The sequence below is a fragment of the Rhineura floridana genome, chromosome 10 (assembly GCF_030035675.1).
Source record: "Rhineura floridana isolate rRhiFlo1 chromosome 10, rRhiFlo1.hap2, whole genome shotgun sequence".
Classification (NCBI taxonomy): domain Eukaryota; kingdom Metazoa; phylum Chordata; class Lepidosauria; order Squamata; family Rhineuridae; genus Rhineura; species Rhineura floridana.
Genome location: NC_084489.1, coordinates 65,050,670 through 65,070,534, shown reverse-complemented (window position 1 = coordinate 65,070,534; position 19,865 = coordinate 65,050,670). Strand labels below are relative to the sequence as shown.

Genomic DNA, 19,865 nt, shown 5'->3' with positions numbered 1-19,865 from the left:
CTGTGGCTATGCTTAATACTTTTGGCTCTGAACCTGTAGATGTAAGGAAATATTCTGTTTTTTCTTGAACAGGATGCTATCCACCACTTCACTTATTGAATTAATTCATGCAAAAGACTTCAGGTTCAAGTGAGCATTTGTCAGTCTTTATATAATCTGGCTGTAGTATGTATTTAAAAGCATTTTAAGTTAAAAAAAACATATATTTAAAAGCATCTCCTCTGCTTTTTTAAAATTCAAAGTAACTAAATACTTTTAAATCAATTTGCTATTTCATTCCCTTAAAATAAAAAAAACACTTAGAAAAAGTACAAATGAGTTTAACAAAATAAATTGTAAATGACTTGTGGAGGATTTGAAAGAAAAATAGATGGTTCTCCAGAAATGAGTTTAGTGGACACTGTTATTGTTTGTGGTAATACATAGAGTCAATTGTAAAATACAGATTATGCCAAGCTGTCTTTGCTTCAAACACATTGGCATTTTGAGGGTTCAAGTGAAATAGATTGAGGACAGTGATGTGGTTTTTCCTATGATGATCTAGAGCAGTGGTTCCCAACCTTTATGAGTACAGGATCTCCTTTATAAGAGCAAACATTTTTGTGACCCCTCTCCCATGCTAATTGTAATTTTAGTCTCTGTTAATTGAAAAAATGGTGCATGGCAAAAGCACATTTCCAAATATCCCTTTCCATAAAAAGCTCCCTGCAGACAGGGAGGTGTTGCTTTCGTTTCTTAATGCAAAGGTTCATCAAACTGGTATCCCCTTCCCCCCACACACACAGTTTGAAGAAGCCCTCAACTGCTGCAGTGGAGAAAGAGATTGGGGGGCAGAGTGTAGGTGGAAGAAAGGAGGGGTGCTGGCACACACACTTAGCCTCAGAAATGGAGGGTGAGCAAGTCCTGTGCTTCCTCACCGCTTCTGGGCTCTGCCTGGGCTGAAGGTGAGATCTGGGCGGCCTCTCAAATAAGAATAATTTTTAAAAGGAGGTGGCAGCGAAGCAGGAGCCAAGAAAAGCAGGCAGGCCAGCTGCCAGGAAAGAAGGGGGAAAGCACCCTTTCCTTGCAGCCTTGCTTCTTTTTGCTTCACAAAAAGCCCTCCTCTCATTCTGACCAAGGGCGTTGTCAGCAATGGCAATGCGAGGAGATGGGAGTTGGGGATAATAATCCCCTCTTCTTTCTGGTAGCTCCATCCTCAGTCTCCTTTAGCGTCTGTTGTGTTTATAGGCAGATGCCTGCCCTCGGTGTGCCTGGAAAATACTCCGGCACTCCAGCAAAAGTCCTCCCCTCTCTTTTAGAGCTAGGGGATATGATGTCTGCAGTGGCAGTGGGGAGCAGACAGTGTCCAGGGAGTGAAGACTTTAAAAAAAATTCATTTTTTTACTGTTTATGGCCCCCTCTGGATTATTTTGTGGCCTCCCTGGGGGTCACAGCCCCCAGGTTGGGAACCACTGATCTAGAGGGTCACCTAACTTAAGTTTGTTTTATTGGTTTTTAGTGCAATAAAGCTAAACCCCTTGGCAAAGTTGCCTAATAATTTGCAATTGGAATCCATTAATGAACCTATGAAAGAGAAATTTATCTACCCCATATCGCTTACTGGGGAGAGGAAAGAGAAGTGTGGAAACTGTGTTGTAGTTTTCACCACTTCAAAAAACTGTTGTGTTTCAGTTTTAAATAGATGTTTGCTTTAGGCTTTTCTATATAATTTGGAACTTTTTACTTTCTCCAATAGAAGCAAGTATCATTATGCTTTGTAGCTAAAGCTTTGTTGAGTTAAAAAGTGTATGTATGTCTTAGAATTTGGATCCACTAATGCCAAATGTTTTCCTTAAGTATATTCCTTCTCAGTTTCTTGATATCGAAACTGCATCACTGTAATTGTCACTAATGGTGATAATGGAAAATTCTCTCATAATAAATTTTTGAACTTTCCCCCCACATGCAGTTCCAGTACAGGATTCATGTTAGAAGTGGGGTATAGTGTAAATAGTGTAAGTGGGACTTGTGGATCTTTGCTACAAAACCTTGGAACCCCAGATACACAAAGGCTCTTCTAATGCAGCATACCATTCTCAGCATGACCAAACAGATACTTATTGGAAGTCCACAAGTAGGACATGAGTGTAATAGCACATTCCTGCTTGTGATTCCTAGCAATTGATGTTTCAGAGGCACACTGCCTATGATTATGTAGTTCACAACCATCATGGCTAATAAATATTGGTAGCGATATCTTCCATGAATATGTGTAATCCCCTTTTAAAGCCATCCAATTTATAGCAAATTCCATAACTAGGTGCTGTGTGGAGAAGCATTTCCACAGCATAAAACTGTATGTTATATCTGAGAGTATAATTTCCCATATTAAGAAAGCCATTCCTTTTATACTAAACAGAAGTTGATAGAGGAAGAAGTGAGAACAATGTGTGTCCTTTTCCTACTTTTGTAACGTGTAAATCAGCACTCTGTTGGTGCCTTCAGACAGATGTATTTCAGAGCAGATTTTATATTGAATGCCGGTTTAAAGCTAGAGGAAAAGCAGACAAAATCTGTTCTTATTTACTAACATATGTAAACTTTCTCTACCCCAAAAATTATGCTATACTTTGAGCCAAGTTAATTTGGAAATGTCCTATAGCCTAGTAGAATTACAAAATACAGTGGGTGAAAATGAGATTAATAACTGTTCCCTAAAACATCTTTTGCATTAATAAGAAAAGACTAGAATAGTAAAGCAATTTAATCTCTTCAAGCAAATGTAATTTTGGCCCTGAGAGTCATGCAGTATCTGCTTTTTGGAAAATTCTCCTGATAGTTGATTTGTTCCTGTTTTCTGCCACTAGCTACATTGTATGCAGTCTTTCAGACGGAAAGTGTTATATAAAGGGATAGAAATCTTACTTTCTGTTCTTGGTGCTGTATGCTTCCTCAGATGTAATAAAGCTTTCTAAGAATTAAGTGGCTAGTCTAAAGATTTAACATGGTAGTGCAAAGGTCACCTTTAAGGGCACAATGTTTTCATTTTGTTTTGATACTTTAGTGCTGTGACTACTTCTGTTGTCTTATGTGTGTGGGCCCCACTCATATGGCGGGTTATGTTCCGGACCCCCGCTGTAAAGCAAAAACTGCTGTAAAGTGGAACTCATTGAATAGAATGGCGCGCAATGCCCGAATACTGCCGTAAAAGTGGAACAAGCGCCATATGAGTGGTGCTTTGAAGCGCTGTAAAGCAGGGCACTACTGTATAATAATTATACAGCCATGAGCCACTCTCATGGCTGCATAATTATTAAAAACCATTAAAATACTTTACATTCACAGGAGGAGGGTGTGTCCTGAAAACATACATCTCAGGAGCCGAAGGCCAGGGCAAAGAGATGCATCTTTAGCATTTGCCGAAAACTGTATAGCTTTCATGGCTGTATAATAAAAAACCCATTGTATTGCGCAAGACCAGCTGTCATATATGCTTGAGGAATTAATGCACTTGATATATTTTTGATTGGCTTCTTTAAGATGCACTGTCCCTTTCAGATGTTGCATTGTTACCTTAAGGTATGTAATGTATGCTTATTTTTTTAAAGAAGGGAATGAAAGATTGTACAAATTATATAGCACTGAATTATCCTTATTATGTCATGAATAAGGCCATTGCACCATTCCACATAACCACTAGATGTCACAAGTATTACAGGAGCCTGAGAGGTTACTAAGGGCCTGGTGGAAATTCAACATATCATTGAACTTCACATATTTCACTGTTTCCACATGATAGATGCCAGATGAATCTGATACAATGGGATATAGAAGCAAGGTACAATTGGAATAATGAAATTTCAAAAAATGAACCTTTTTAAAGGGCTGGTTCTAACAGTCCTATTGGGCATTGTAAATGCCTCAAGTGCACTTGATACTCCTTTTATGTTCCTGGCTTTTGGTTGTGTTTTTATGGAAAGATGGATTGAACTTCAATTTAAGAGTATTTGGTAATCCCTCTCAGGACATACTATAACAGCTGGTATTTCTGTGTTGCAGCAAATCGATTCCATGCTGTAGTCAGCGGTACCTATAGCTGGATTCTGACACAAAATTACAAAGCATTTTGAAACAAATTTAGCCAAAGAAAACATCAGTGAAAAAATGTAACTTAATTTCCAAGTTTTGGGGAGAAGAATCTTGTTTTTACTGGTAAGGATTTTACCAGGTCGTTTATTTTCAGTAATACATATGTAGAGATTCTACAGGGAATAACTACATACCACACAGCTCTTTTAAAATAAGGGGTTTTGAAAGCTAATATCAAGAAATTCAACCACAGTAAAGGAAAAATGAGGAATAGCTTCCACTCTTGTTAATACCAAGTGTTTTCTGGATTAATTGGTCTTTGGTCTTTGGTCTTTATACTTAAGTATATGTAATTTGTATTAGTAATTTTGCGACCTAAACATTTATTAATATGGCTAACATGCTTTTGCTGTCAAATCAAAGGTCCAAGGTATACAGCTAAAAACTGGTGGGAGATCATATAATAATAATAATAATAATAATAATAATAATAATAATAAATGGTTGGCTGCAATAACTAGCTTGATTCCGCAATAGCTTTGTGACTGTATTAATATTCATTTGTTAACTTGTGTGTAGATATTCTTCTGTTTTTAAAATTGAGTAAATGGAGTTGTGCCTGAACATAACTACAATCCAGTGCAGAATTATATAGGCCCATAGATTTAGCCCAACACAGCCCATCTATCTATAGAATATTAATTATCACATCCTCAAAACTTTTTGCAAAAATCTCAGGTGGAACATCTGAACTTCTGTCTTAGATATAACCCAAACTTTTATACTGATACTGTCTAACGATTTTGGAGGCTATTTTCTGAAGGCTCTGAAGCTAATTATTTTGAAAAAAACAAACTGCATTAGAATGAGTTTGAAGACAAGCTCTTTCTTGCCAGCAGGAAATATGTGTATTAATTATAGTTCTTTGATTACTTTTTCAGGAATCTTTTAGTATGTGATCAGTTATATATTAAAGCATGTTTGCTTCTGGGTCCATTAATAGGAATGAGAAAAATTACCCAATTAGAAACTGAAAATAAAAGTCAGTTAGTTTAAGCTGTTATAGTGGACCACAAAGATATTTGAATGTACCCATGGAAAAAGCTAGTCACTCTAACTTTTTCACAGTTACATGAAAATCTACTTTCTCTTCCTTATCCTCTCCATTTCAGGCTGGTTTTTTTTGTAACACCAGTCTTAATGCAAGCTGTGTAGCTGTCTCATGAAGTGTTCATAGTTTTGGCTTAATTTTCAATATGACACTTTTACTGAGAAGTGGTCAGTCAGCATAAGCTAGAAGCAGTTTTACTATTTAAAATTTCGCTACATTTAAATGTTACAATTGCATATCTGCATTCTGGAATAGTCACCTGTAATCTGAAATACACTGAAATAGGTGTTGAGATCCATAGTGCAGGGATGAATATTAGGATTATTGTGGATATACTTATTAATGAGAGAGTGCTCAAACTGTAAAAGAAGCAAAACAAAAACAACCACACCAAAACTTTTCTAACTGACAACTGTTTAGTCCCCTAGGTTTCTTTTGGAAATACAGAGTCAGAATCCAAAGGAAACTATTGCTTCAAATCCAAATGCATTTTAAACATATTTTTCTTTAATGGCAGTTCCCTATTTTGTATGGAAGCTGCTTTTGAAACACAGTGATGTATGCAGGGGGCAAGGATGTTAGCTGCTTAGTCAAAAAATTCCACCAGGTTAGCACAAGTCCTTGCATGAGCCCAAGCAGATGTTTGTTTGTTTTAAATCATTCTTTATTAATTTTACATCATTATTAAACATAATCAAATGTAATCAAAACATCAGATATAAATCATACAATACAGCATTAATCAACTTAAAAACTAAAAAAGATTTAAACTCATATTGGTTTGTGTTACGGTGCGTTTATGGAATTCAACTTTCAAAGCCAGGATATTTTCATTTACAATTTTCAATATAGTGCTTATCTTACTTGTGCTTATACTTTCCCTTTTCTTTTTGGGTATGAGATAAACCAGAAAAGAGAGGGGGAAATACCCACTTAAAGAAGCCATATCCTTTTATGTGCTAGCAAAGGAACTTGATCATGCTCTTCTTGGTTTGTGTATTGTACAAAATCACACCAAGTCAAAATAAATATCACTTTTACTTGGACTGTTAGATACTCTGGATTTTTGTGTTAGCTTGTCTGACAATGCTTCATTCCAGACCAATTTACACAAATACTCTAGATTAGCTCTGGATAGGTCCTTCCAAAAGTGTGCCACTGTGAAATGTGCCACGTGTTGTAAATGTTTAACCAGTGCTTTATTTTGCAGATCTGAATCATCATCTATAAACAAATTTAAGATAGTCAGTTGTGGAGTAGCATTAATTTGTTGATTTGTTATTTTGTTTGTTTCCTGGAATACATTGGTCCAAAATATTTTTACTGTGGGGCATTCCCACCACAGCAGGTGTTTGGATCGTGACTGTAACTTACATTGAATTTAGGTATATTCATATGTTTTCTTGAGTACAGATTAGATTAAAAGAAACAATACAGGGATGGTACATACTGTGTTTGAGATTTTTGCAAGAGCGTAGTAATTTAAGTATGAGGAAATAGTTTTCAAGTTGCTAAACTTATACAAATGTGGCAAATTACAATAACTTAAAATACTAATGTTCTTTATTTGTATATGTTTCTGTTCTTTCCAGGACTGCTTTGAAATTGCCTGAACCCTGTAGAAAACTCATCTGCATGTAGTTGAACTGAAACACTCTACTTCCTTCTGGCTCACTCAAGTGCTGTTGTAGTGTGTTTCCTTGTTGCAGTTCGCAGACTAAACCATGCCAGCTTTATCAACTGGATCTGGAGGTGACTCAGGTAGATAAGGGTTGCTAATCTAATGTATATTAAAAAACTGGTGCATGCCTTGTTGCACAAGGATGTAGTTGGCAGTGCATATTCAGATACACATGTTGAAGGCAACTGTGTACAGGTGGCTAGCATCCATACTTGGATGTGATTTCGAATGCATATCCAAACTATGTCTGCAGTTTCTAATCCAGTAAGTAATAAACACATGCAGAAGCAAACTCCTACATATGGATCTCTTTTGCTGTATAAAAGTGTATATGCTTTTAGGAGAGCAAAATAAGCTTGATTGCAAATTAAAGTAAAGAACTTGAAATCGTATACTTATATTTAAGGGAAATTGATGTGTAATAGTTTCAGATGCCAATATCTGCAGCAGGCTATACAATTAGGTTTTATTGTGCTAAGAGGAATTGTTCAGTAAACAAAGTGCATGTAGTTTTTCCACAACTGTTCTACATTTTCCACACGGGCATCAACAATGTGTTTCAGTTATGACCTCTATAAGGCAGCAAATGAATACGCATATCTTTAATTTTGATTCTGATGGCAGAGGACAGTTTAACTTTCAACAGTTCTATTAATTTTAGAAAAACAAACTTTATATTTTAGAGAAAAGCTGAATTTACTTGATACCTTGCTGTGTTGCCACTCCATGGCAATTTAAATTGTAATCTTTGCATTTCTTTCAAGCTAATTCTGTTCCTTATTCAAAGTGTATAGACTCCTGAAACAATAGGGGCCTTCTAATACCTGCTAAAACAAGTGTTAGAAATTGGATTTGTGCCTAACCTTGTTAGACTGTCTCCTTGAGAGCAGCACATGGCAGCAGCGGTGGCTGCTGCTGCTGCTGCTAATAGTAGTAGTAGTAATAATAATAATTCTCTGGCACAACTGACCAGTAGAACAGAATTCACTTGCTATTCTTTTGAGGTAATTTGATACTAGGTTAGAAAAGCCTTGAGGGCATGCTTATTAATTTGGAAGAAGTAGTGTTGGCTATTCTTACAATGTTAGTGTGATATTACCAATCTGCTGTTGGCTTACAAAACTTAATTTTAAGCAAAACAGCCTGATTTAAAAAAAAGGAGCTTACATATCTATGAAATATCATGTTTGTTGATGTCTAAAGTAATGGTCAGTTTTCAGGTTTGTATCCATGTAATACCTTCTGTTTGAGGTATTGTTAAAAATTGTTTATGCAGTATTTTACAATCATAGGTTTCTTCATTTACTCTGTTAATCATTGTCCATTATGTATACAGACATGTTACATATTTGCATATATGCAACTGGTAAATGCCAATATGAGTGAATCTTTTCAGGTACTTAATACTGATCTTTAATTGTATTGTACAGTAGCAAATGTTGCTGGATATTTAATTTTGAATAACAAAAAATGTTATCTGATCCTATTACAGAACTATGAAATAAATGTTAGTTGTGAAAAATGTAAGCCTGTTAGAAACAGCAATGGTAATTGTTATTCTACCTTTATCAAAGTGGAAAAATTAAAGTCTGATGTGTTTTATTTTATTAATACAGTAAAATTTTATAGTATGTTTCTGGGCTTCTTTAGTGTTTATTACTACTTAGTTACAGTAAAATATTGAAGTCTTAGCTTGGCATTATGGTTCAGAATTCTGATGTAGTAAATTATTTAACAAATGAAGGTAAATGGACATCCATTTGTACTAATACTGAATAAAAAAAATCTCTGACAAGATTAGCGCTTTCTTGTAATATGTAAGAGCGATGGAACGCAGTGACCATATTTTTTATCATTTAGTCTTACTTTATAGTTTCCACAGACTTGTTCTAATAATGAAGCTATGAAGGATATGACAAGAATGGTGATATTAAATTTCTCTAGACTAATAGTAAATTTTTCCACTCTGATGTCAAGAATGTTGAGCATCTGGACTGAGTGGCTTACCACGTGAGCACTTTCCCAATTTCTTAGCCATTTGTTCTTCTCCTAGGAACTAGATGTCTTATATAGAAAATAATAGTAACGGAAACTGTTCTCTAGAATTGGAAAAATTGTGTGCTCTTCATTTTCCATTATTTGTAAGAATTATTTTATTACATTTTTGGTAATAAAATTACATTTTTGGTAATAGGTCTTTTAAAAATAAAATCACTGTTATGTCAATATGTCCATACATTCAGTGAGATTAATGAAGTTCAGGAAACAGTACCATGGATCTACTATAGACACTGTTTACAAGTCCATGCTATAATAATTGGTACTAGATTTTTGTCCTCAGGTGCCCCCTTTAAGGCAATTTACCTTGTGAAACTTCTTTCATGAACAAGCTGTAGTTTTGCACTCATTCATTCCAAAGGCTGTTGGATCAGACATTGTTAGGAATGTTGGATTGATCTAAATCACTTCCAGATAAAGTAGATTTTCATTACTGGAAAAATTATGTAATAGATTTTAAACTATTGTAATCCTGTTACTGAACATCATGAAGAAGGTGCTAAACAAATCAAAATGCAAATTAAACATGTATATGCCCTCTCCTGGGCCACCCCCCTTGAATTTCAGAGAGCAGTGAAACTATCAAAATTTCCAGTGCTTTATTTTTCACAGAAAAAAAAAATCTGTTCTGTAATTTTGGTAGTAACAATGAATGGATGCCAGTTACAAATACAATATTAGGCAGGATTGGCAGTTTCAAAGTTTTTAGCTTTGTTTACTAAAATGAAAATGAAATGGACTGCCTTCAAGTCGATTCCGACCTATGGCGACCCTGTGAATAGGGTTTTCATGTTAAGCAGTATTCAGAGGGGGGTTACCATTGCCTTCATCTGAGGCTGAGAGGCAGTGACTGGCCCAAGGTCACCCAGTGAGCTTCATGGCTGTGTGGGGATTTGAACCCTGGTCTCCCAGGTCATAGTCCAACACCTTAACCACTACACCACACTGGCTCTCACTTGTTTACTAAATACAAGCAAAATAAGCATGCCAAATTAGATCAATCTTAGGTCATCAGATAATTTTCTGATGCACATGACCCTAATTTTCCATTTCAAAAATTTCTGGAAAATTTGCATGAGGCAATGTTTTTGGGAAAGCAACAGCCATGCCATTTTTACCCCCCCCCAAAAAAAATAATGGAAGAAAATGTAGCAGCATTCCACTTGGAGAGTTCAGTTGCTACAAAATCTAAAATGTTCCACTAAAATGCCACTAGCCAGGTGATGTAGGGTCACTGGGTGGATGCATACCCTACTTCCCAGAAAGAATCATCGTGGCCAGGGGCAGATCAACCTGGCCTTATCCATTGGCCAGTAAGGAAGCAGCTGCTCAATTTCTCCCATTAGTTTTCATTTTGTATCAGGTTTATTATGATCCTTTGAGCAGGACTGTCTTCTTTTTAATACATGTACGGCTCCGAAAATGTTATGCACCTTATAATGGTTAAGATTGTGAATTGGATCTAGATGTGCCATTCTGCAAATGGAAGAATTCCTTCATGGAAGGAAGTGAAATCCAGCAGAAGCTTCCATGGGAGGAAGGATGAGAGACAGTTTTTGCTCTTTTACCTCTGCAGTCCTTGATGAAATCTCCCACACTGTTATGGAACAGCTCCTGATTATCCAGAGGAGCTTTTGGTGGGTGCGGGGGACAGAGAGATGTGGTGGGGGATGAGTGAAAATTGCCTTCTACACCTTTTCTCCAGCAAAAGAATCCTGTGGTTGGAGTTCCACCCGTGGGTAGTCTAGATTTAGTCCTGTGAGTAACTGAACACAAATAACCTTTTTGGTTTTGAATATTGTTGGGTCAGAATCTTTCTGAAATGTCCCATAGGTATCCCATAGTTTTCACAATGTATGAAGAGTGTTCTCTTCAAATGCAATATTAATTGGTTTTTAGATAAATGTTTAAAACTACGATAACTATTACTATGTTTACTATTTATTGCATTTGTTAGTTGCTTTATACAACAGGAAATGTTTCAAAGTGACTTAATAAAATAAAATACAAACAGATAAAATACAGATGACTATTTTCAAGAAGCAGCAAGATATTTTACAAAGTTTATGAGGGTTAATTCCTGTGGGCTTACAAATAGCACACCAGAAACCACGATGGCCTAGTTTGCATGTCAAACTATGGTTTAATGTGAACGAGCAGTGTGCTAGTACACACTGCTCAAAAGTTTCCATAGCATTCCTCTCCTCCTCCTCCTCCTCCTATGCCACAGATAAAACAAACCAGAGTCATCCAAACCTGAGCTTGTGGTTTGTTTTCCACAAATAAACCACGAGCAGTAAGCCAAGAACAAACCGTGGTTACCAAATGTGATTTGTTTGGAGATAAGCCATGAGCCTGGGTTTGGTTGCCACAACAAATCATATCCTGCCTCCAGAGCTTGGAAAAGTTACTTTTTTGAACTACAACTCCCATCAGCCCCAGCCAGCATGGCCAGTGGATTGGGCTGGTGGGAATTGTAGTTCAAAAAAGTAACTTTTCCAAGCTCTGCCTGCCTCATTTTGTCTGCAGTGTGGCAGCAGCAAGTGGGGGGAGGAGGAGTGTTGTGGGGATTCTTAGAAGCATGCAGAAGCTCGCTGGTCTTTTACATTAAAACAGTTAGTTTAAAACTACGATTTTAATGTGTGTGAGCCAAGCAAATGTCTTGTATTAATAAATATAGCAGTCTTCTGATGTCTCACTTGTCTGGATCAAATAATAGTTACTTATAGTGTGACCACTTGCCAGGTGTCCCTGCTTGCTAATTTTTGCCAGTTGTATCTTGTAGCTCCACCCATGCTGTCTTCCATGTTGTTCTGTGGAGTCTCCTATTCTTTGGAGCAGTTTTTTTGGGGGGTGGAGGGGATGAAAGTGGGATCAGTTAAAATCTCCTCCTTGCGTTCACATTAGCAGAGACATCCAAAAGTTCTTCCATTAACAGAAGGGCACAACTTGATTCCATCCACAGAGTAGATCAGTAGTTTTCAAGCTGTTCCAGGGGACTGTGTAGTTCCTTTTTGAGAACATCAGTAATGACGGACAAGCTTCCCTGATCATCTTTTGCAATATTCAGCTGCAGAAGGGTGTTTGGATGTGTTCTAGAATGCACTCTTCAGTCACACAGGGCACTAATGAAATCCAGTAGGCCTGGTCTATGTACTTCCTGAATTAACTGAGTATGCTAGATCATGCCCCAGTATTTTCTGCACACAGTAGTTCCACAGGAGATAATCAGTGTATAAAACATTACTGAATGTTTGAAAATCACTGCTGAATTATCTGATATTGTGGGTTGACACTGGCTTTGCTGCAGTTTACCTGAATGGAGCAGCAGAGGGACAGGGCAGTGGTGAGATTGTGCAGGTGCTCTGACAGAAGCACTGGTTTAGCTTTGCTTATGTATCTACAGTATGCAGCCCTTACCTTGCTGCTGCCTTGCCCTGTACAGGTAAGATGCAGCAACACTGGTTTAGGAGGATAGCTCTAGGCTTCACCATGCCACACCAACTGCTACTGGTTTTTGAGTGAGGACATTGCATGTGCAAAGCTCTGAAAACTTGCTATCATCTTCCCTTAAGTAAACACTAAACATCTCTTTGCTTTCTGCCTTAACTCTACTAATCTTCTCTGGTAGTTCTTAGACTGGTTTAAAAGCGAAGGTGCTGGGTCATTTTAAAAAGCGTATCAAAACATATCAATGAGAAATGGAAATCGGACTCTCCAACATTATTGTTATAAAGAAATGGTTATAATTTTCTACTTATTGTAGAATCCCAATTGTTTGCTTTTAGAAGAGTTTCTCTTTTTGACTAAATAAGTCGTTGTTGTTGTTGTTGTTGTCGTCGTTCACCCTTCACCAGTAGGTTCCAGGGTGGATTACAACAATTTAAAAATCTTAAAGCGTTCTTTTAAAAAATGAGATGGAAAGAGATCTGTCTGCTGGGACAGTATCCTTTAAAAACCATTTCTAATATTTCCTTTTGTTGAGTACTACCACTTTAAATAGAAAAATGAATGCCACGCTGTTCACATATTATTTATTTATTTATTACATTTATACCCCGCCTTTCTTTTCATGATAGACGCCCAAGGCAGCTTACATATGGTTCCTAGACAATCTCCCATCCAGGCACTGACCAGACCTGACCCTGCTTAGCTTCAACAGGGTGCTGGCCTCATGTGCCTTCAGACCATAACCTGGGACCATATGTGGCTCCCCACATGATAAATGCTCAGATAGCATCTAAACATAGAACACTTTCATTTTATTTTATTTGTTATTATTTACCCACCCTTCACCCGAAGATCCCAGGGCAGATCACAACAGCTTTAAAATACAACATTAAAAACTATTTGAAAACAACTTAAAATCCCAAAATAGAATGAGTCCTAAAAGTACATGTCTCAGGTGTCAATCACCAGGGTGAATAGGTGTGTCTTCAGCATTCATCTAAAACATGTACTGTATGGCAGAGTTGTCAGATACACCTTGATGGGCAGGGAATTCCACAACCTAGGGGCTGCCACAGAGAATGCCCTCTCCTGGGCCACCATACCCCAAACTTCTGAGGGTGGCAGAACTACCAAAAGGATCTCCTCTACTGATTTCAGTACCCAAGAGGGTCTGTAGGGAAGGTGTCAGTCTTTCAGATATTTGGGACCTAAGTCATTTAAGACAAAAGCTTCAACAGGAGCACCAGCCATGTCAGCTAGAGAATCCCTCAGACCATTCAGATTCCAAAAGTCTCTGAAGACAAACCATCTCAATGGGTCCCCCACTCTTGCAGAGTGGAGTTGCTACATTAAACCTTACCAGGGAATGGTCTGTTTGACAAGGGACTCGAAGCGAGTCCCCCGATCAACAAAGTATTACCAATCTGTGGCAAAGACCAGGTATTTATATAGTCTTTTATACTATTTAAACTAGGTACTTTGCTTCTATGAATCCAACTACTGAGCCAAAAACTAAGTCTTTAACTTGTGATCTCTCTATACAAGTACAGCCACTGATACAAGGTAGTGCTGTACAAGGTTCAGTGCTTTTTATACTCAGAAAAGTTGTAGGAATTGCAGTGTTACTCTGTTTTTATGCTTAAGAAAGACTGTAAACAAGAATAGCTATAAAATGAAGCAAGGTTTGAAATATGAACATCACCTCTCAAAAGCCCATAGAAAATGATATCTGGAAATAATGTTTTTTCCAGCATATTTTACAAAGTAACGCCAAAGAAAAGAGGGGAAAACATTAAATCAGTCCCCAAAGGTGCTATATTTAAATTTAGATGAGGCATCCGAAGACGCCAAAGATTGTGCAATAATGCTGACTTAAAATATTTGAGCTACGTTTAAAGAAGATAATAATCACATTGATAGATTACCAAGTAGTTTGTCATAATATACTTTAATAGGTAATTATTTTGGAAAGCTGCTCTTGTGATGGAACAGTATTTGGTCTGATCATAAACATTTTTATTCAGAAAAGTGAGTTCAGTGAAGCTTACTTAGGAAGTTTGTTCAGGATTGCAGTGGTAGGATAAAAATAATAGGGTCATTTATGATGGATAAGTCAGGAGGTTATCAATGTTTGCAGAGACTATGGCAGGGAAGGTTTGTGTCCTATTAACCCCCCCCCAAAAAAAACACCACTGGAAAAACTAAATATATGCTATGAATTGATATCTGATTGTGCCAAGTTACCTTCCTAGGGAAAGCTGCTGCAAGTCATGTTGCTATGTTTCTTGGACAGCAGCATGATGGATGATTTTATGCTGCCTGCTACTGTGAAAACACTGTGCTACTGTCTGCCCCTGGGAAATGCTGTATGATGTACCACAAGTAACTGGGAGCAGCCATTGCTTTAATCCCTGTGGAGAAGCCCATGTGTGTACTGTTTAAGAAAATATAACTTAAACATATAAGGATTTTGGTTAACGAATTGACTGCTAAATAGCTAGCAATGAAGTTTTGGTCTTCTGTGCATCTATTAACCCAAGACCTTTTTAAAAAAGCAATGTATTGGTGAGAAGTATTTAGAGAAACCACAAACTCTTTTTAATGGACCACCCCATCCATTTTCTGTTCTTATAAGGATGTTTTTCCTATTCATGACTCATTTCACTCTAACATCAAGGAACATGGAATAACGATTAAGCAAAGGAATGTATGTGTTTCTGAGTTCTGTCCCTTTCCAAAGAGCTTTATGAATTCTTAGTACAGTGTTAATATATTGTTATAGAAGCTTTAGCAACTGTTTTAATAAAGGAAAAAGTACCTTGCTAGTAACTATTTTTTAAAAAAACTAACTTCTGTCTCTGCTTCTTTAATGTTTTGTTGGCTAGTTCTAAGCCCACTACTGACTTAATATAAATGATGCAGACAGCAAGTAACACAAGAGGGTTAAGTGAAATTGATGAGATCACTCTTCGCTTTCACTTTGTGTTTTATTTTCACTTTATAGGTTTGTATGAGCTGCTGGCTTTATTGCCAGCCCAGCTGCAGCCACATGTGGACAGCCAGGAAGACATGACCTTCCTCTGGGATATGTTTGGTGAAAAAAGCCTTCATTCACTGGTAAAGGTAAACCACACTTAAATGTTCGTTCTTTTGGAGAAGCGCTTATGGAAAAACATTTTGAGCAGACTAGTAAACCAGGAACCAAACTGTTTCTGAGTGAAAACAAAACAGCCTTGTTTCAACTCTGTGCTTCTGTGAGGAATGGAAGTTGTGAAAAGGATACTACCAAAAATACAGAGATGATTTCATTTAATAGTGATGTTTTGGCAGTATATACTAATGTAACAAACATATGATGTTTGCCCTTGTTTAGAATGAGGTAGCACAAAATAGTATTGGGAAATCTGAGACTCCTTCATGGTCAACATTCAAGGCCTGGAGTTTAGCTTAAATAAACAAATGTTCAGAGCAAAAATTAAAAGGCATATATTTTTGAGGTAAAAGATGGCAACAGTTCAGTAGCCACATTAATTTAAAATAATTTCCTTTAACAAAGTCAACTGAAATTCTAGTAAGACTCTTTAATTGGCTTGCATCCATTAAAAATTGTGTTCAGCATATAAATACATTGAAGTAGATTATGAATAAACTAAACTTGGTAGAATAATTCATAGATGTGTCCAGTGGAAAAAAAATGTAAATATTAATGTATATAGTGCTTTGTAATTTACAAAATGCCTAACAATTTGTTGCATTCATGCCACTAGTATTACGATATCACAGACAGGGACCTAAGACTGAGACACACTTCCATAAAGCAAATCTTGTAATTTGAGCTTGTAATACATTATTGGCTGGGCCTCTGGGTAGGAGAGGCAAGGCTGTATGGGCAAATGGGAAGTGACCTGGCTTTCCACTCCAGACAGAAGGAATAGGCTTTAACTGGGCTCTGTTGTAATCTTGAGGTGCTTCTACGAATGCAGCTGCTTCTGTCAGTCCGAGTTATGGAGATGCCTAGGAGGATCTTCCTCTAACTCTGCCTGTCAGATTCTAATCGCTTAGAGGAAATATAGCCAATATAGGGCTCTCCAGATGTTGTTGGACACCCATAATTCCCTTCTGGTCTGCATAGCCAATGGTCAAGAATGATGGGAGTTGTAGTCTAACAAGATCTGTAGGACACTGTGCTGGGTACACCTGACTTATAGGCTATACTTGGGATCCTGTGGCCCTCCAGAAGTTGGAATCCAACAACATCTGGAGGCCCACAGGTTTTCCATCCCTGAGCTAAGCTCAGTGGGCACTGTAAGGGACTGACCTGGTAGATAGTTGAAAAGATCAGGGTGTATAGACTTGTACAAACTCTGTTTAACTATGCTTCATGCTGTGAGCAAGTTATGTCAGTGCTGAACATAATGTGCTGGATGAAAGGCAATGAACCAAAGCTTCGTCTAGACAAGACAGAGATATTGATGGTAGGGAATTTGTTGAATTTGCACTTCTATCTAAAGCAGGGATAGGGAATCTATGGCCTTCCAGATGTTGAACTACAACTCTCATCAGCTCCACCCATCATGTCCAATGGTCAGGAATGATGGGAGTTGTAATCCAACAACTTCTAGAAGCCCTCCATTACTGCACTAAAGAAAGTTAACAGCTTGTGCTATTTAGATCCAGTTCTTTAAAATCAGTATTTGGTTTTAGTGGTGGGATAATTTTTAATTCCTGAAAGGAAGAATAAGCAGGAATTTAAGAACTGCTTAAATTTAACAAATTTCAGTTCTAACCCCCCCCCAATAGATATGGGGCAAAAGTCCAGCTTCAGTCCTGCACAGGAGTAGTTTGTCTTTCAGTTACCAAGAAGCCATAATCATTCAAGAAGTGGGGGGTTCTATGCCAGATATTAATTGTTTTTACAAGGCTTAAGTAAACTACACATTTTGTGAAGTCTATGGACTTGTTTGCATCCATACCCTATATATATCTCAGGAAGTCTGCAAAAGTAGCAATACCATTTTTGATTGCATATATCATGCATTATAAAATACAACAGGCCACATAGATACTTATTTCAGAAATAATGAGCAAATATGCTAGCTAAATAGTAGGATCTTGAATGACAATTTTGACATATAATGCATCTTGAATAACAACTAATTTGTTTACATTTGATTAGAGAGAGTTGTAGCTGAAAGTACTAGTTGGAGTGCACTCTTACATGCTACACTTTGCACAAAATTGATACTGTTACAATGTAAAGAATGCTCCATAAGCCACAAGTCATGTTTTCCACAGTGGCAGAGCAGATGCTTCTGGGAAGCCCACCAGCAGGGCATAAAAGCAAAAGCTCTTCCCGGCTGCAGTGCCTGTAACTTCTGTTTAATGGCATACTGCCCAGACATTCTGTTTAGCTATCGTTGCCAGTAGCTTCTGATAGATCCACCTTCCATGGATATTAACTAATCCCCTCTTAAGGACCAAACTAGATGACGTTAAATGATTATCTGCATTTAATGTGTACATTTTTATATCTACATAGCAGTTTTATGTGTGTGTAACATAATTATTAGGATCACAGCTATGGTTCTGATGAAAAATTGGTTCTCCAAAGCTGCTATTGTGCTAATGGGAGCTTTCCTCTCAATGTAAATACAAGATTTGGGGGATGGTTTTTGTTTGGCCCACAGGAAGTGAAAAGAGGATTAAACTCCTATTCCGTGACTCCTGGCATCCCAATAACATCAGCAACTGTCCAGTGGCTGCTATTCACAACTTTAAAATGTGTACATGCACATTAAATGCAAAGGTGCATTTAACATCTTTGCATTTGCATGTTTAGTTTGACCCTAGGCCAAAATCCATCAGTGCATCTTGTGGCAGTTAATTCCTTTAATTATCCATTGCTTGAAGTACTTTCATTTGTCTGTCCTTAATCTGTTGCTAATCAATTGCATTAGGAGATATATTTTTTGTAAACTAAGAAGTCCCAAACTCATTAGCTTTTCCTTGTGACAAAGGGGTTCCAATTTGATAACTTTAGTTGCTTTTTTCCAGTTCTTTCGTTTTTGAGATGAAACAATCAAAATTGAATATAGTATTTCAATAGCTGTTATGGTTTGTCACTTTGCTAGTAATGTATGGCATAAAACTGGCTTTTCTCCTGTGGATGGAAAAGCTGATCTCAGGTGGGTAGCTAGCTCCACCTAGCAGTTGAAGGCAGAAGGGTGCTAAAGATATATTTTTTAACAAGGACTTCCTGGTCTGCGCAGCTCCTTCTTTCAGTTTCTCTTCTGCCTTCCACCAAGAACGGTTGATCTAGCCCCTCTCTGCGTTCAGGCCTGTATAGTTTGGTGGGTTTTTTTTCCTATTGTGTGTCTGTGCTTTTTCCTTCCTTTACTGTTTTCCTACATGTGTCTTGTTTAAAACAAAAAAGGGGTTTGTCATTTTACATTTCTCCCCCACGAGACTTCACGGCGGCGCTGAGCCGACCGCAAAGCAGCCACCCCACTGCTTTGGCTGCGAGACCACTGTCTTCTTCGTTGGACTCTGTCCCCCCGGCCTTGTTACTCAGGTGCGTCTGTGCCTGCCTACCGGCAATCACCCAACCAGCCTCCTCCTTCCACGACATGAGTGGGGACGCCTCTTGCAGCGTGCTGCCCAGGACATTGAGTGCCTGCCACCCCCTTAGTATCACACTGGCCTATGCCTCTCTAAAGTTAGCCCGGCCAGCCAGGATAGTGGCCCACTCAACTAGTGCAGCAGCCACATTGGCAGCATTCTCACGCCATGCATCTATCACAGAGATTTGTAGAGCAGCTACATGGTCCACACCTAATATGTTTATTAAACACTATAAGATTAACACATATGCACCAGAAGAGGCAGTTTTTGGGAGGAGAGTGTTACAGCATGTTCTCCCAGATCACTAGTGTAATCAGCCCAGCAATGTTCCCACCCTACATGGCTCAGGTTTGGTATGCCCCACCTGAGAGCAGCTTTTCCATGCACAGGAGAAAAGATATTTGGTCTTACCGTAAAATGGTTTTCTCTGTGCATGTCAAAAGCTGATCTCAGGGCCACTCCTGAGGAGAGCTGGGCTGCCATCACTGTCTTTTTCATCTTAGGCCTACAGCAGAGAGCGTATGAGTGCTGTTATCTCCTGTTTTGTGTCAATAGTTCCTATTATTTCTTTTTGTTCTTTCCTCCTGTTGGTTGGCTTGTTATCAAAAACTGAAAGGAGCTGCGCAGAGCAGGAAGTCCTTGTTAAAAAACACACAGCTCTTTAGCACTCTTCTGCCTTCAACCGCTAGGTGGAGCTAGTTACCCATCTGAGATCAGCTTTTGACATGCACAGAGAAAACCATTTTACAGTAAGACCAAATGTCTTTAAAAAAAAAAAAAAAAGTCTGCAACTGAAATTATCTACCATGATCCCAAGATCTCCATCCTGGTTAATCCCCCCCACACCTTATGCATCTTCTAAACTGAGCAACGAAA

General features: G+C 37.9%; 1 protein-coding gene across 8 annotated transcripts in view; it reads left to right on the top strand.

The window, feature by feature from the left end:
- Positions 1-19,865, top strand: part of MPP7 (MAGUK p55 scaffold protein 7) — a 192,222-nt gene that overhangs the window by 48,414 nt on the left and 123,943 nt on the right. For 6 of the 8 annotated variants that reach the window (XM_061585656.1, XM_061585660.1, XM_061585653.1 and 3 more), the window contains 2 exons: positions 6,772-6,940; positions 15,373-15,491. In XM_061585656.1, coding sequence (XP_061441640.1) covers positions 6,904-6,940; positions 15,373-15,491 — 156 coding nt within the window. In that variant the 5' untranslated portion in view covers positions 6,772-6,903. The remainder of the gene's footprint in view (positions 1-6,771; positions 6,941-15,372; positions 15,492-19,865) is intronic. The other 2 variants (XM_061585658.1, XM_061585661.1) reach the window with 2 other exon arrangements.